This window comes from Castor canadensis, chromosome 8, assembly GCF_047511655.1.
Source record: "Castor canadensis chromosome 8, mCasCan1.hap1v2, whole genome shotgun sequence".
In the NCBI taxonomy this organism is placed as follows: Eukaryota; Metazoa; Chordata; class Mammalia; order Rodentia; family Castoridae; genus Castor; species Castor canadensis.
Window position 1 is genome coordinate 130770046 of NC_133393.1, and position 18526 is coordinate 130788571.

General features: G+C 39.0%; 1 protein-coding gene across 12 annotated transcripts in view; it reads left to right on the forward strand.

Annotated features, from left to right (window-relative positions):
- Window positions 1-18526, forward strand: part of Plekhg7 (pleckstrin homology and RhoGEF domain containing G7) — a 56047-nt gene that overhangs the window by 19144 nt on the left and 18377 nt on the right. For 8 of the 12 annotated variants that reach the window (XR_012450944.1, XM_074084099.1, XM_074084104.1 and 5 more), the window contains 5 exons: window positions 1912-2010; window positions 2884-3027; window positions 6474-6569; window positions 7591-7692; window positions 10746-10859. Coding sequence is in view for 11 of the 12 variants with exons in the window: in XM_074084099.1 (XP_073940200.1) it covers window positions 1912-2010; window positions 2884-3027; window positions 6474-6569; window positions 7591-7692; window positions 10746-10859 (555 nt within the window). In the remaining variant the exon portion in view is untranslated. The remainder of the gene's footprint in view (window positions 1-1911; window positions 2011-2883; window positions 3028-6473; window positions 6570-7590; window positions 7693-10745; window positions 10860-18526) is intronic. The other 4 variants (XM_074084100.1, XM_074084102.1, XM_074084103.1 and 1 more) reach the window with 3 other exon arrangements.

The following is an 18526-nucleotide window of genomic DNA, read 5'->3' on the forward strand; positions in this document are numbered from 1 at the left end:
CTCTCATGGATGGAAACTAGACCTAAAAATACATACCTAGATATATATAACATAAATGTAAATGTGGAACTCTTTGGGGAGACAACCAGGAGGGGGAGGGGAATGAGAACGATGTGGGGTGAATAATATCAAAGTACATCGTGTCTATGTATGAAGCTGGCATAGTGAAATCTACCAAAAACTGCTTAAAGATAGAGGGTGGGGGGAAAAAGGAGCAATGGAAGGAGTTACCCTGATCAAGGTGCAACATATGCCTGTATGGAAAGTCTACAATGAAACCCCATTTTTACAATTAACATACACTAATAAACATTTTTTAAAGAGTTAATGTGGCCACTGGGGAACATTCTCCTCTCATCTCCCTGGAGTATTCACTAAGCTTTGGCCAGGTGGTTGGTCAACCCCATGGAAGCCACAGTGAGTGCCCTCCGGAGTGTGAAGCTGATGCCCAATTAACCCACGACTCCAGTGCTGCCTCTATTTTATTTAGCTTCCTTCTTTTCCAACTGACTGCTGATTTTTTTTATTGCCACAACATGCAGTCACTATGGTTTCAGACATCAACAAAACGCATAAGTCCCAATTGCTGTAGGAGGTCCCCAACTGGCTCCAAGATTCCTTTGCTTACTGTGGAGGCTCAAGAATCGACAATAGGTGTCCTCTTTCAGTGCCAAAACCTGCCAGAGAAACCCACCACAGCTTCTCAGTACATTCTGAAACCATTATGGGGTCACCTGTCAGGATTGCAGGGGTCCCCTACCCACATCAGCAGACTCCCTGGGATTTCTCCTGCTGTTAGCATTACTTTAATCAACTTGCCAGCATTGTGCTTGTTGAAAAATTTGTGATAAAGATTCCATTGAAATGTAGCCAAGCTGACTTTAGAAAGCCTTCCATGCTCTTATTAGATAGCTTCTTCCTGGTTTGGGTGGTAATATGAACTCTTAAGTGGGCAGTTCATGATGCTGCAATAGAATACTGAATGAAGCAAAAAGTGCTCACAATATATTAAACTTTAAAAGAAAATTGCAAAGGATGAGTAAATATGACATCATTTGAAAATTAATTCTGAAATTAATTTTGCATCGAAGCAAAAATGTTTTCGATGGTTTTCTGAGGGTAGGGATTATGAATGGCTTTAATTTTTGTTATGTTCCTCATTGTTTCTCAAGTTTTCTGCAGTAATTGTATATTGCAATCAGATTTTTAAAACAAATACTCTTAAGAAGAAAGACTATTCCGAGTGGCTCTAGAACACCTGCTTATCAAATATGAGACTCTGAATTCAAACTCCAGTACCTCTAAAAAATAAAAATAAAAAGGTTCTCCAAAAGAAAGACTATTATAAAAACAAGTGGGTGGTTCCAGTCAAAGGAAACTTTGAGCTTCCAGTATGTTTTAGTATTTTGGGCAGAGAATTATTGTGTTGGGTGAGTCTCTTTAATACTGTGGGTTTATTTGGTCATCTGCTAAGTGAGGGGTTGAACTAATACCTCCAAAGCACTTTCTCATGCTAAAGTCCTATGGTCCACAACCTGGAAAATCTAAAGCTGCAAAGGATGTATGTCACCCCCCAGGGCAGGCACCAGACTTAGAATCCATGTATTTGCAATATGACCATTCTGTGTCTTAGTTTTGGTTTTGCAAGGATTTTTTTTTCATTTAAATGAAAAGTTTGGATATAAAAACCTCACAGGCCTCTGTCCTCCAGCTCTGACATTCTGTGGTTCTGGGAATGAGACCATGACTCAGACATGACTTTGGAACTGTTTGTAGTTTAAGGTGCCTGGTCTATTAGAGATGTGGTCTGTGCTCGTGAACATCAGAGAACCAACAGAAGATGCTGAGGCTACTGACATTATGTCATTAAAAAATTCATGTTTGAAAATCCTGTTTCTCACGATCTTTAAGCAGGGCAAAGACAAACACAAGTACATATCTGACCTGGAAAGCTGCCTGTCCTCCATGAAGATTACAGACTTCAGGGGCTACGAATTCTATAGTCTTAAGGTATCTCATGGATTGTTTGGTATGTGAAATACCTTTGACTTATTCTTTTTTTTCTATTTTTTGTCATTAAGTTGGTAGATTATTGCCTTGTTCATAATAACACCATAATAGCCAGGTACAGGGGAAGATCCCAAGCCTGGGGAAAGTTATTTTATCAAAAAAGGGTGATGGATATGAAAGCACCTTGTAGACCATGGAGCCATATAGAAATGTAGGTGCCAAATAATGACATTTCAGGCAGTAACACACCACATCTATGGTGATATCATACGATGACATTGCCTAGTGACATCCTAGCCATTTTAGTTTATGTAAGTACATACAGTGATATTCTCACAACAAGAAATCAGCTAACAGTGACTATCTCAGAACATATCCCTATCCTTAGGGGACAAATGACTTCAATTGTTACTATTATTCAACTCTCTGAGCCTCGATTCCTCATTTGAAAAGCAAGTTGTTTTGGATAAGACAATTTCTAAAGGTCTCTTTAAGTTCTAAAACTCTCCTATTGTGATTCTTGAGTAGTTGATTTCAACAAGCTTTTGCCAGTGGAACTTGGAATCGGACTTCCCAGTTCTAGCTTTGGGTCTTAAAAGAAACTGAAATGGACTCACGAAATTGTCAAGCATAATTCCAAACAACATCAATTTGAGTTTCTTTTATGTTACACTCACAAGCTTTGGATAAGGAGGGGCCAGCATTCCTGAGTCACAGGGAGAAGCTATGGCTTGGGTAGCTAGAGGAGTCACTACCAGTTGGGACAGGGCACCTGCAGAAGGACTTCTGCCATACTATGGCCAAAGCAAATAGCAGACAGGTCAACCTGCAGAGGTGGAAATGCTCTGTTCTCTCTTTTCTCCCCATGTACAGGATAAGAACTGGAGTGAAGTCATGGAAACACATCAAAAACTTCCTACTAATCAGTTAGACTTGAGAAAGCAGCAAGAGGCTGTGTGGGAACTTTTCACAAGTGAATGCACTTATTTCTTGGACCATTTGTTAGTTCTTAAGATGGTAATGCTGGTTTTCATTTTTCTACTGAATGGGAAATATTCAGTTCTTTGGTGTCTTGTTTTTCTCTCCATGCTAAAAAAGGAAAGGAGATTTTCTCCCCTTTCAGTGGCTCTTGAAGAAAGTTTTATTTATTATTTTTATCAAGCTACTACTTAGTTATCTCTTCATTCTTGGCTTAAACATAATCTCTCAGGATTGGATGAGATCCTCCAATCATAGAATACTGCCTCAGCTTTCTGCCTGCTATGTGATTCCCTTCTGCTTCATTCTTGCCTGTTGGGTGAGGGCTCACAGCCACGCTCAGGGCAGCCCAGCCCATTTTCCATGGGCTTCCTCTCCTGGAGCTCTTGCTCCCACAGGGACAGTACCAGGTGAATGCTTTATACCAGCTGCAGGGCCACAGGTACTATTTCTGGGGCTACATCCACAAGTATGCATGATCTCCTCTTCAGTGGTTGTACGTGCTGCAGCCCTGACCTGGGGAGGCTTAGAGCACAGCATTCCTTATAGAAGAACCATAGAACAAGAGAGGGAGGACAGTGGCTTCCTTCTAAGCCTATAGGGTAGGATGAACTAGATGGCTCCTTACATTGTCTTTGCCCTAGTATTGAATCCTGGGTAACAAGCATTGTTTTGGAGACCCAAGTTCAAGCTCTGGATCTGCCTCTGACTTGCATATGACCATAGAAAAGTCTAGCCCTCCATATTCTGTATGAGGGGGTTGGCAAACATTTCTGTAAAGGTCCATGTCTTAGGCCTGTAACAGAGGCCTTCAGACTGGATAATTTGTAAATAAAAGAAACTTATTTGACTCATGGTTCTGGAGGCTAGGAAGTCCACAGTGGCGGGGTTGCAGCTAGTAAGGGCCTTTTGTTGTGTCATTACCTGGCAGAAGGCATCATATGGTGACAGAGATCAGAAAGGGAGCAAGAGAAAGCAGAACTTGTTTTCATAAAAAGCCCGCTTTGGAGATTATGAGCCTACTCCTGTGTTATGACATTAATCCATTCATGAGAGTACAGCCTAATCAGCTCTCTTTAGACCTCACTTCCTGACACTGTAGCATTGAACACATGAATTTTTGGGGACACATTTCACCTACAGCAATCCAGATAGTAAATAATGTAGACTTTGCAGACCATATGATCTTTGTTGCAGCTACTCGACTCTATCACTGCCATATTAAAAACAGTCATAGATAATATACAAAGGAATGTGTGTGACTGTGTCACAATAAAACAGGTGGCAGCACAGATTTATAGCCTACAGGCTATAGTTTGACAATCCCTGTACTAAGCTATAAAAAGGAAATGAAAATATCATCTCTGGCTATTCATTAGATCACTGTGATGCTGAAATTAGTTTTCTTTGAACTATATTAAGTGCTATGCAAGTGTCAGTTATTTTCTATAAGTAAGATTTATTGTCAGTCACCACACTAAGTACCTTACTTAGCAAAATTTAAACCACAAAGACTCCATGAGAAAGCTGAAATTTAGAGTCTGTATCTCTGAGGATACTTCAAAGAGCAAGTAACAGAGAAGTAGCTTAAGCAACTCAGGATCTGACTGGCCCATGTGACTATAAGTCCCAAAGTGGGAAAGAATTAAGAAGTTTATTGAACCATGGGCTCAAAACCAAGGTCAAAATTTCTTTCCACCTTTCATTCCTGCCTTCCATAGTGTTAGCTCTTCTTATGAGCAGCTTCTCTTAAAGTCATGAAATAGCTGTTGTCCTTGAGCTAAGGGAGGTAAGGGGATACAACAGAGAATGAGAGAGAGAGAGAGAGAGAGAGAGTGCGCTCTGATCAGGTTAGCAAGTCTTGGGATTCAGTCCACCCCTGAATCAATCACTTGATTTAAGTCAATACTAATTGACTTAAGACACTCAAGGCCCACCCCTAGGATCAAGGTCAGCTGCCACATGGCACTTGTGCAGCCTGGTGAGGAAAGGATACTAAGCTGGAAACCAGGATGCTGTTAGGGAAGGGCAGCACTAGAGCTGGGAGGTCACAAGCAGAGCACTAATAATCACTGGACCGCACTCACTACAGAGCTTTACTATTTCCTCCCTTGCCCCAATGAGCACCATAGAATGTTCTACCCCACTTGTAAGCTACCCAAGCCTCTCAAACTGGCACCTTCTGTTTAAGAAAAGGACAAATTGAATTTATTTTCAAATATCCCCATGTATTTAAGTGTAAATGTACTTCCCTTTACATAATCAATATGAGTTTCCCAGAGCTGCTTGTGCATTGAAAATCTGGTAACTCAAATAGTAAGATAACTATATTTGAGGACTCCGTATTCTTTTAAAATGGCAAAAATTTATGTAAAACAATGGATCACAAAAAGAATATTTCTTCTAAATTGTCCCAGTAGAACTGTAATAATGAATTCTGGGTTTTTGTCTTTGTTTTGTGGTTTTGTTGTTTACAACTATCTGTTTTAAATGCTTGGCTACTGACAGATTTCCAGACCACCAATACAGTGTGGATGTGGGAAGCTCTAAGTCAGTGTCTCTCAACATGTGGTCTTTTGACCATCTGCATCAGAATCACTAGGGAACTTGTTAGTCGCACATCCTCAGACCCCATCACAGACAGACTGAATGAGAAACTCTCAGGCAGGGTCCAACAAGCACTGGTTTAACAAGGCCTCCAGGTGATTCTGATGCACGTTCAAGAACCACTCTGCACTAATTACCTAGTGCAGGCATGGGAGTTGGAGAAGACTGACTATTTGAGGCCAATCTTTTCACAACTAAAATTCTTAAAATTATTAGTCCCTTTGTCACTTTGAATGCTTCCCGTCTTATATAAACCAAGTATTCCTCCATCAATTGTTCTCTTTGGTTTATCGAAGGAGGAGCAGGTTATCTGAAATGATTGTAGTTCTTATTTCTTGACTTGCTGTGTAGCTCCCCTGATGTGTGAGAGCATCAAATCAAGTAATAATAACCAAGACACCCTTAATGTTTTCATTAATATTTAACACCTTTACCTAAATCACCACATCTTCCCAGTTCTTAGTTATTAACTCACTAATTCTGTATTTGTAATTCCCTGCAAGTAAGGACATGGGTTTTTTGTAGAGGAAGGAATAAATGGGAACACAGTATGAGCATTGTTTTACTTTCAAGAGTGCTATTGGCAAGAAGAAAACCTTTGGGATTTCTTTGGCACCAGGAAGCACAGAAACATTCAAATAGGAATGATTTAAGGACTAACACACACAACCACAACTCATTCTGAAGAACACGCTTCCTATATGTTCTGTGAAGCTTGAATGGCATGATTTGTGCTGAGTAAAATTCTTAAACCTGAGGAGTACTGATTTCTATATTGGTTTATAAAGTTATACCTAGGAGGTTTATGTTTAATGTTCTTGCAAAAGGCATGCTTCAAAATTTAAAAACAAAAAGTAATGTGCATTTATTTTTTAAAGATTTTTATGAATACATTAAAATACCTGCAAATTCATGAATATCTCCTGGATGTGGACTTGTGGAGACTTTTTGCAAATCTGGAGGAGTTAACTCAGGTAAGCCAAATAAAAAGATGCCAGCAGCCATGTGTTAAAATTCACCGGAGAATCATGAAAATTCATGCTTGGTACATAGGTATGACTTATATTCCATGCTGGAATATGCAATATGACTTATTCTATGTTCCATCCCCATGTAATATTATGGTTAGGAGTTCAAGTTTATAAGAAAGATGTCTAAAACATCCCCCATCATCTTCCAAACAAATTGTAGCTATTAGTTAACCATTTTTCACTTTTCCATGGCTGTTTAGGTAAGTAGACATAATCCTACAATCTCCATAAATGTTTACCTTCAAATTAATGCCATTTTCTCACCTATATTACAATTGAATACTATTGTTCCTCTCAAATGGAAGGAAAGAGAGCTAGTGATAAGAATTTATTCATCTGAGATGGAATGATGTTCAGTAGTACGGTGCTTGCTTAGCATATGCCAGCCCCTGAATTTTCAACCCTCAGCACTACAAAATATACCCTTTATAAAATTTAAAAGAAAAGACATATTACAGAGTGGAAGAAAAGAAATCTTTGAATTTTGCTAAGAGATAAATTTAAAATAGAAAGTGTCTATAAGAATGAAATTTAAGGTTCATCTCAGTTTTTATTTATTTATTTATTCATGCTTGTTATTTTGTGACAGGGACATGCTATGTAGTGCAGGCTAGCCTTGAACTCAAGATCCTACTGCCTCAGCCTCTTGAGTCCTGGGATTATAGACATGTACTGCCATGTCCTGCTTTCATCATATTCTTCTTTTTTTTTGGCAATACTGGGGCTTGAACTCAGGGCCTTCACCTTGAGCCACTCCACCAGACCTATTTTTGTGAAGGGTTTTTTGAGATAGGGTCTCATGAACTTTTTTTGGCCCACACTGGCTTCAAACTATGATCCTCCTGATCTCTGCCTCCTGAGTAGCTAGGACTACAGGCGTAAGCCACCGGCACCCAGCCTTCATCATATTCTTATCTCTTACCCTGAATGTATCCTCTCTTGTTTTCTTTCTCTCTGGCCCTAGACAAGCCTTGGATTTGTGAACAGTCTTTTCAGCATCATCAAGGACTATGTAGATGCTTCTGAGACTTCGCCATTCATGGATTTCATTTCCATACTCACAAAGGTAAAAATCCCTTGGGAGATCTGTTTCATGCAATAAATTTGCCCACCTCCCAGGACAGTTGTTGATAGCTACTTGATTTCTTTGTTCTTTCTGGAAATTTTCTACTAACACCTTCTCAGAAAGGAACCACCCCTGTCTCACTCAGCCAATGTTTTTCCTTTTTTTTAATAACATGTAAATTCTGTTTTCCTCTTGTCATATCTCCTGTGGATTTTATTAATACAAAAAATCCAATGCATGGAAAAGCCATTTCCAAGTCCATTTTTTAAGTGACTTCAATTTAAAGGAATATTCATGGCAATAATTTAGTATTCACTAATTAATTATATGGTTCACTTGTTCTTCTGACAAAAGTGCCTGTCTCTCAAAAAGAGGCAAAATGAACTTTAAATCCATCAGCACCCTTGATAATATTTCTATATGTGAAATTAGGAGAAAAGAAAAAAAATTGCAGTCCTGGTTTGACAAATGCTATTTATTTCTTGAGTAGATGTTTGTGTCTTCTTTTTCACTTCTCTTTTACTTTGACCTTTTAAATACAATCCTTATTTAGCAAGATTTAAATACTTGCACTCCATTAAAAAACAGAGATTGAGCTTTATTGAGCACTTACTAAGTTATCTGTATAAGGTGATACCCTGTACACAGTGTGTAAGATTAACCCAGCCTACTCCCCTTGAGGAATCTTCACTCCATTGGGGGAGAAATTAATCCAATAATGAGACTAATGATTATATAATAAAATTGTGATAAATAAAAATTTAAAAAGGAACACATATCTTTTCATGGTACCTACAAAGAAAACCTTCTAATTGGGGCGGGAGGTGGAATAGTTAGTGGTGGGAATGCCTCTTGGAGAACTGATCCCAAATGTGGATATGAAGGAGTTTTAACAAATCACAACTAAGAAATAAATTCCATATAAAGTAGGAATTTAGCAAACTTTGAAAACAGATTTAAATGCAAAAAGCTTTGGAAAACCAGAGAAAGAATATCAAGTTTGGGAAATTAGCTAAAATCTTGAGTCTCTCAATTCCTTGAGAGTCAAGCTTTTGTAAATTGAATTTTTAGTAACTATCCTGGAGAAATACTAGCTTCTTATCAAAACAGTCTTCTAAGGAATGGGGCATTAATAGACTCTTTACTAAAGGTCTAGAATATAACTCACATATGAATATCTCATACTGTATAATAGATATACAGAGATGGTTTATAGAAACCTTTCCTAAATTTAAAAGATTCTACATCAGTCAGATTAGATTCAGTAATAAATAACCACCAGCAGTTTGATTCATATCTCACTTATACTCAACTTACATTGTGTCACTATCCTAACTCTAGGACACATGACGATGGAGCAGCTATACCATAACATCATCAGTTTCCATGGCAAAGACATGAGAGTTTGTAGCCAAGCACTGGCTCTTCATATTTCTACCTAAAGCAATACTTGGCATGTCTGTCCACATTTCGTTAGCCAGATAAAGTCACATGACCAAACTTACATTCAGAGGCACAAGTGCATAGAATCCTCCCCAGGAAGGGAAATGCATGAACAGTGTCTCACAATAAGCTCACCAGCTGGAAGACTGAGACACCTTGTTATCACACATGAACCATGTGAGGAATTCTTGAGGAAGGAACTGGGGTTTAGAGAGGTCAGATAACCTGGCTAAGGTCATATAGATAATGGTTGTTGGAACTGGATGTCTTTGCCTGACCACTAATAACTCATACTATTGGCCACTCAACAGTTGCCTCCTACTTATGGTGGTTTCTTAGACACATCAGTGCCCTGGATGGAAAACCTTCCTGTCACCTCTAAGTCCTTGTCTCTGCCCAACCATCCACCTATAACTGCCAAAATAAATTCATATCATCTCTTTCACATTTCTTCTTGCTGGAGCCAAAAACTTGATGTTGCTTATCCATTAGTATTTCATCCTCTGAGGTCTGTGACAAAATATTTTTCTACATTTTCATTGTCTCTATTATTGTCACTTTCTTTTGTGACTTTTTTAGAAGGATTTGCTTTCTTTCTAATCACTAGTTCTAGTATTTCCAGGAAGTGTGTTTTCCTTCTCACGATCCTACCACATTGTGATACTGTTGGAAATTCCTTAATGGGACCCATGACTTGTTATATTAATAAATGTCTCTCAATAGGCATATAGGCTTAGTAACATGGTAGACATTATGGAACCCTAAATAAAGTGCCTGCCTATGGTGAGACAGAAATATCACTGACAAGAATTTTCATTCCCCCAAAAGACACTTAACTCAAATGGTGGCATACTTTGTGATGTGCTGAGTTTGACATATATATATATATATATGACTATACATGACTATCTGTAGAAAAATTGACAATTTGTCTCATTCTAAAATGAATTTAAGGTGGCTTACACATGCATAATCACTATATAAAGCTTTGGTCATTAAATAAGAATGAAGAAAAGATAACACAAGTGATGGATTGTGTAAGACTACCAAACAAAATACATGTTACTAAATACATTACATGTAATAGAGATGTTCTAAATTTCTACATTTTTAGACATAAAAAGAATAAAATTTATGGGTATTTTTGAGGAATATTTGATAAAAAGTTAAATGTTACTGCAATCAGTTACTACCAACATAAGCTTAACATCAACTAACATGGGCACTGAAATCAAAGACAGTATTTGTTACTAGGCACTATGCAGGTTGTGTGGGCCTCAAAAAGCTTAACACAAGTGATGGGTTAATTAAATTAAGACATCTTAAATAGAATTTTCATTGAGTATGGGGAGAAAGACCATTTACGAGGTGTTAATTTTATTATAGGAACATCATATGTTCTTAAAAGAATGTTTGTTGTGGAGATTACCTGTGTATGTCTACACAGCCAAAGCTCCTGCGTCATCATGGGTGCTCCTGCTTCATCAGGGAGGCTCCTATGTCATCATGGCATCTGATTTCTCTGATGTAGTAAAGCGAAGAGAAAGAGAAAGTCTCTCAGGGCTTAGTACTCTCCCTAACCTCTGCTCATTCTCCTTCTTCTCCTGCAGTATTTCCGAGGGAGCCTCTGTCAGAGCCACCAGACTTACTGCCTGAATTACTCTGCTGCTGTGTTTTATCTGGAGAGCCTGAGGCAGAGAGATGACTTCAGCATTTATTTAAAAGTACAGTACAAATGGATTGTCTTTTATGTTTTCCAACATTCTTTGGGAATAACAGATACTAGTAATTATTATGTCCAAATTAAATGGGAAAGAAGAAAAATAATCTACAATACATTTTAACCACAATTCTGCTTTCCTCTTAAACAATTTTAAATGCTGAACATTTTGGAAGCATGATATCTAATATCCCACTTGAAATTTTGTCTGGGGCTTAAAAATTTTTTTATTTATGGTAAAATTGGTACACTATAGGGAGAAAATTGAATAAGAATGTCAGCTTTGGGGCTGTAGAGTGCCTGCCTAGCAAGCATGAAGCTCAGTGTTCAAACACCAGTACCACCAAAAAAAAAAAAAAGTTCATGTAAGTTTTGTTAGTGGCTAGAAGTGTGGCCCTTGTGGGATTTTGGTCCTAGCAAAATCCTGTTGCACAAAAGGTAGGAGCATTATTTACGTTGACACCCACTATATTAGCTCCTAGAGCACAATGTAAGTGCTGTTCCTGGAGTTGTGCAACATGGCAGCTCTGGATCTTAAAAGCTTTGAAACAAGAAATTTATGCTGGGGCCTCCCAGCTAATAAGCAAACTGGGAACTCATTTTTCCTTGTCTTCTCCATTTCTTTTGACCCATCCTTTGACATCTCATTAGTGTGAATTATGTCTTTTCAGTACTATGCCAGAGCCCTTCTGTATAATCCAGAGAAAATTATCCAATCCTTCCCAGAAAACCCACTCTTCTCTACAGCTGCCACAGTGTCTCCTCAGAGGATTGGGAAGAAAGGCTGCCAGGGCTCCCAATGACTCAACTGTGAATCCCTGGGTCTTTGCATTGGTCTCCATGTGACAGGAAGCTTAGGTGGGGCAGGGATGAGAAAAGAGGAGTGCACTTTAGAAAGAGACTTGGCCCAATTTTTGGAGCTTCAGCCTTTCCATATTTTCTTTGCTACCCAAACTAAAAATGGAAAGAAAGCTTATTAGTTTCCAAACATATATGACAGTCATGTTGCAAATGGGTTCCCTGAAAGCTGAGAAATTAGACTCCTAACTAGGCCCCTAAATCAGGTCCATTTCTCTTCCTTCCAAACTAGGGAAAGATTAACTTAGTAAGGTTGTGAAACTATTTTCAAATAACTGTAGAAAACTCATGAATTGTGATGCACGAGCGTAGTTTATATTAATATATGAACACATATCACATCCAAAGATTTATTTAGAAGGAGTAAAGGATGCAGCACAGTTGTGGTAACTCATGACACACACGATGCTTTTATACCAGGCACACCCTTGAATATCTCTTTTGTTCTTAACACAAACCTCTGAAGTTGATGACATCATTCCCATGTGTTCTTGAGACTCAAAGAGGTTTTATGACATTTGCAAGGTCACATAGCCAAAGGTGACAAATAAAGAACTATATTAAAGTCCTTAGGCAAAGGTCTGTGTTGAACCTGATTTAAACATAACACAATGTATACATGTACTGAAAAATCCACATGGGTACCACCATATTACGTATTAAGAAAAAATTGATTCAATTTAAATTTTTTAAAAATTCAGTGCACTTTACACTAGCACCGTTTCCAGCTCTTCAGGGTTATTTTCAATGCCCTGGAAACTGTTAGTCTCATGAGACCAAAAGTGAGGGCTCAAGAAGAGACTTTGCAGGAGTTGAAAAGAAATCTACCATTCATGACCCCATAGCACAGAATGAAAGCATCTTCACAGGTAGTAAACTGGCTATTTCCAGTCCTTGTTATGGGCCAGGCATCATACTTCATGCCAAACACCTGTGGAATCTTTGCATAACAGCTCTGTGAAATTTCATATAATACCCTTATTTCAGGAGCTTACACAAAGTTATGCATCTTTTTTATTAGTGTATATCAACTGTACAAAAGGGTTTCATTGTGATATTTTCACACATGCATACAATTACTTTGATCAAATTCATCCCCTCATTCTCTTTCTTATCTACCTCCCTCCTTTTTAAACAATTTTAACCGGTTTCTTACAAGTGTATGAAGTACTTCAATCAATCATACTTACCCCTTCACTCTCTTCTTTCTCATTCTTCCCTCCTTCTGGTTCCCACCCCGTAATCCCTACCTCCATTATACATGCATGCGTTTTCTTTTAGGTCTAGATTCCACTTATGAGAGAAAACATGTGATTTCCAGTCTCGCTTATTTCACTTGAAAGGAAGGATGATTTCCAGTTCCACCCATTTTCCAGCAAAAAACATAATTTTATTCTTCTTCATGGCTGAATAATACTTCATTGTGTGCATACACCACATTGTCTTTGTCCATTCTTCATTTGATGGACATGTAGCTTGATTCCATGACTTGGCTGCCAGCACAAAAACAGACATGTAGAGCAATGAAGCGTTACGAATAGTGCTGTTATAAGCACAAGTGCAGCGATAACACTGCTGTGTGCTGACTCACATTCCTTCAGATACGTGCTCAGGAGTGGTGGGGCAAGATCATATGAGAGTTCTAGATTTAGTTTTTTGAGGAACCTCCATGCTGATTTCCATAGTGGCTGCACTACTTTACCTTCTCACCAACAGTGTAATAGGGTTCCTTTTTCCTCTCATCCTCACCAGCATTTGTGGTTTGTTTTCTAGATGAAAGCCATTCTGACTGTGATGAGATGGAATCTAAGTGACATTTTGATTTGCATTTCTTTTCTGGCTAAGGATGCTGAACAGTTCTTCCTGTAATTATTGGCCATTTGTACTCCTTTTGAGAACTGTTTGTTCAATTCATTTGTCCATTTGTTAATTGGATTATTTTTTCAGTTGGTGCTTAAGTTTTGGAACTCAATCTGAATTTTGGTGGGTACTGCATTGAATCTATAGATTTCTTTCAGTATTATAGCCATTTTCACAATAGTAATTCTGCTAATCAATGAACATGAGAGGTCTTTCCATCTTCTTGTGTCTTCAATTTCTTTCTTCAGCGTTTTATAGTTTTCACCGCAGAAGTCTTTTACCTCCTTTTTAAGGTTTTTAAGGTTTACGCCTAGGTATTTAACTATTTGTGGCTATTGTGGATGGGATTATTTTCCTGATTCCTTTCTCAGCCTGTTCACTGTTGGTATATAGAAAGGCTACTGATTTTTGTATGTTAATTTTGTATCCTTAGGTTACTTTAAGTATAGGATCATATAATCTACAAGAAGGGATAATTTGACTTCTTTCTTTCCTGTTTGTATCACTTTTGTTTTCTACTCTTGCCTTATTGCTCTGGATAAGAATTCAAGCACTATATTTAATAAGAGTATAGAGAGTAAACACCTTCATCTCATTCTTTACCTTGATGGTAAAAAAATGGCTTCAGTTTTTCCCCATTTAATACAATGTTGGTTATTAGTTTATCATATACAGCCTTTGTTATGTTGAGGTATGCTCCATCTATTCCTAGTTTCTCCAGGACTTTTATCATGAAGAGTCGTGGAATTTTCTCAAAGGCTTTTTCTGTAACTGTTGACATTATCATGATTTTTGTCCCTTATTCTCTTTATCTGCTATATTACATTTATTTATTTGCATATGTTAAACCACCCTTGCATCCCTGAGATGAAACCAACTTGATCATGGCGTATGACCTTTTTAATGTGTTGTTGAATTCTGTTTGCACATCATTTATTGAGAATTTTCCCATCTATGTTCATCAAGCAATTAACCTGGAATTTTTCTACATTAAGTTTTGGTATCAGGGTAATAGTGGATTCATTAAATGAGTTTGGGGGAGAGGAGGCTGTGGATATTACATGATTTGGAGGGTTTGGGCTCACGCCCCTCTGATCCACTTAGAAGCCAACTCAGGCAGCCAGGAGGCAGCCTTGGAGGCCCAACACAATGCCATCCACAGGCTCTGTGCTTTGTTCCCATCATGACCCTCAGACAGTGAGACTTCCTCCTTGCCAGGGAAGGGAGGGGGGCCTCTGACCACCAGACCCCTGGCTGCTGTAGCTCCCTACTGCTTAAACTTCTCTGTGAGACCATGCCAGACCCCATCCCTCTCCACAACCACCTCAAATGGTCATCTCCCATTCAGTTCTTCTTGCAAAGTGTTCCAAGACTCCTTGAGCTGTGGTTACTCCTCATTTTCAAACTTCTAGAGTAACTCAGTCTCCAACAATAGGCTGTCTCTCAAGATGGTATCTTACAATAGCTCTCAGAGATGAGGAGAGAGGCAGAATATCTTCTTCACTGAGGGTAGCCTTCCACACCAGAGTAGTCACTGTCTCACCAAATCCCTTCATTGGGCTTAAGGCGTTCAGGGAGATGTGGGTTTATCATGCAGTTAGAATTGCCAGTCTGTCACCAGGGCCATCTGTCTTACCTTGTGATTGTATCTTTGGCTTCTCCTCCTCCTCCTGGGGATCCAGAGACAGGGCTTGGAACTATTTTCTGCTTTCCTCTGTTGTTTCTGTCTCTCCATGCTTTTCTGTTGCCCCACCACCTCCTTTGAGATTCCCAATGCCCTTCCTCTCTTTCTCTCATCAGAATATAGCCTCTCCTTTGTTACATGAACTTTCCCATTTACAGAATCAAACAGTGGACACACCTAATCTGCCATCTTGCCCCACCACACCAAATTTAGGCATCTTTCTATAAGACACAGGTTAGAAGAAGGATTCTAATTCAGGTCTGTCTGATGCGGATGTCCATTCTCCTACTATCCTCTGCTATAATGTCTTTCTTAGAAAACTTAAATCTTTATCATACTTTGGGTATTGTGGGATGCCTGGAATCAGAGTACAAATCTGCTAGGGTTAATTTATCATGCAAGGTTGGGTTTTATGAATATGCATACATTATCCTGGTGCACATTAACAGGAGGATGATTATTCCCACTATTGTAGAATCCATTGGCATGCTGTAGAAGAAGCCAGGAATTTTGAACAAGTCTCAGTGTAGTCTAACTAACAATAGCTAAAAACTCAAGAGGTCAGGGCTCAGTGTTTGACAGGCACTGTTGTATGCTCTTTGTATGGATTATCTAATTAAAATTTCTCACCAACTCAGTGAGATAATTACTCTAATTATCTACACTGGACAGAGGATATTTGAAGAGATTAAGTAGTTTTCCTAAGGTCTCCAAAACACTGGCTGACCTAAAGCCAATTCCGTGTCCCACCAAGACAGATTTATTAAAATGTCATTTTTATTTATACCCCTTAACTCCTTTTGCTGTTCCCCTAAACACACTGGACACTTATTAGCAAAAAAAAAAAAGTGGCCCCATTGATCTAAATCCATCAATAAAAGACCTTTTATGTTCAATCTCTCTTGATAGAGATGTTCTTTAATAGACCTGAAAAATAAAGCCAATAGAGAGATGAATGAAAAAGTTATGGCCTTAGTTTCATAATTGTCAGCCAGCATTTTTTTTCTGTCTTCTGAGGTTTTCCAAAACACAAAGTTTCTGATATCTCTTCTTGAATCTTGGTATTGTTTATCACTGGCATGCCTTATCTGATTAATATCTAGAGGATATCAAGTGTTTTTGCCTTTACCCTCACTACCAGTGACTGCTAGAAATCATAGCTGTTCCTCGCAGCTTGAGAATTTGGGGCAGTGGTCTGGGGTGTGGGGTGTGTTTTGAGAGGATCCTTAGCTGCTGCTGATAAATCAGTTACTGATTTATTATCCAGGAGAATCAACAGGTATCACAGAAATTATACTGAAGAATCAGCCTAGAAATCAGCCAATAAAATGACAGCTCTCCCATCCTCCTCCCCTTCTTTCTACCTGTTACCACTCCCAGTCTTTCCCCACCTGAAGACCCTGCTTCCTTCTCCATTCTTTCCAACCCCAATGAGAGCCACTACTTTGTGGATGTAGATGAGAACTTGGAGATCATCTAGTGCCCTTCACCACTTCATGGAAGAGAAGGGAAGGTGATCCTAGGAGCCTGGCTCCTGGAGCTCCATGCATAGTGTCCCATGCTCACTGTATGACCCACTGTCAGCATAGGGGTATAGAAAAATGTGTAGTCGGCAGGATTCTTGTGAAGAGCCCCAAGTGTTTTTGAAAGAAATACTTTGATAAAGATGCTAGTGTGGCAGGGTGAGATCCCCCACCCCTACACAAGAACATGGTTGAGCAATGAAAAGCAAGTTCAAATTGCTAAGCAGGAGGCTAAGACAAAAAAGGGAAAGCTGTCAAGGGAAGAGAATGGAGTCAGCACATGGACTTGGACTGTGCATTCAACACTTTCCATGGTCTCTAGTGAAATGAAGATGCATATTCACAAAATATTTGGCATGTGGAGGTTACAATGGAAATCAACCAAGAGTGCTATGGTTTGAATATCCCCACCAAAATTCATGTTGACATTTGATTCCCATTTCCAATTATTAAAAGATGGACCAAGTGGGGCCTTTAAGAGGTGATTGGGTCATGAATGCCCTGCCTTTGTGAATGGGTTAATTTGTTGATTGGTTAATGGAATAATGAGTTATCACAGGAATGTCTTTGTTATGAAATCAAGCTCTATCTGGCACCATGTGATGCCCTAGGCAAACAGACCCCACCAGCAAGAGAGCCCTCACCAGATGCGGCCCCTTAACCTTAGTCTTCCCAGCTTCCAGAACTATAAGAAATAAATTTCTTCCCCTCATAAATTACCAACTCTCAGGTATTCTATTACAGAAAATAGACTAAGGGGGCTGTGATTGAGCCATGCTATTCAGGGAAGAAACAGGGTAAATGCAAACAGTGTATCCGGAAACAGAGTCATACAAAGCCATTAGAATCTCAGTCCCCACAGTTTTATAAATATTTAGGAGAGGAATTTGGACTTCCATGAGCCACTGAATTAGTGGGAGTTTGAGTTGACTGAACCTACAGCTCCAAAATGGTACAGGTGACATTTGGACATAAAGATGACTTTGGGGAAGCATAGGGAACAATCTACAGTGTGTTTGCACCACTTGAAGATAGCCATGGAGGCTCTGGGTGATGAAGCAAAAGAGTTCACCTGGGCCTGAACTGAGAATGAAGGGTAGAAAGAGGCAACAGCCTAGAGCAAATATTGAGTGTAAAGACAGGATTGCTGCCACAGTCAACTTGAACTGCTATAACAAAGTACTGCAGACTTGGTAGCTTACAAATAACAGAAATGTATGTCTTACATTTCTGGAAGGTGGATGGGTGAAATCAGACATTTGATGAGGGCCCTTTTCTAGGTTGTAGACTGCTATCTCTTCTCATATCCTCAATGGTGAAAAGAGAACTAGAAAATTCTCTGAGGTCTCCCTTATAAGGGCACATATCTCATTCATGAGGACTCTACTCTCATGACCTAACCACCTCCTAAAGGCCCCACCTCCTAATCCTATCCTGTTGGGGGTTAGGATTTTAACATATGGATGTCGAGGGGCCACAAATATTTTGTTCAAATCAATCCCTTTATAGCTGAACTCAGGATCAATTTGGGGTGAGTGGGTGGGATAAAAGAGGAAGAACACATGCTTCAGTAATACTTCGTGATATACATTTCTGCTTAGTTACCAGCAACCGGATAGGGGCTCTTACATTCAAGGACATGTCACGTTCAAAGACACAGCCCAGTAGATAAAACAAATGTAAAAACTACTCTTACATTTACTTGTGTTTCTTGAATATCATTTATAGAGCTCCAGTGTATACCTC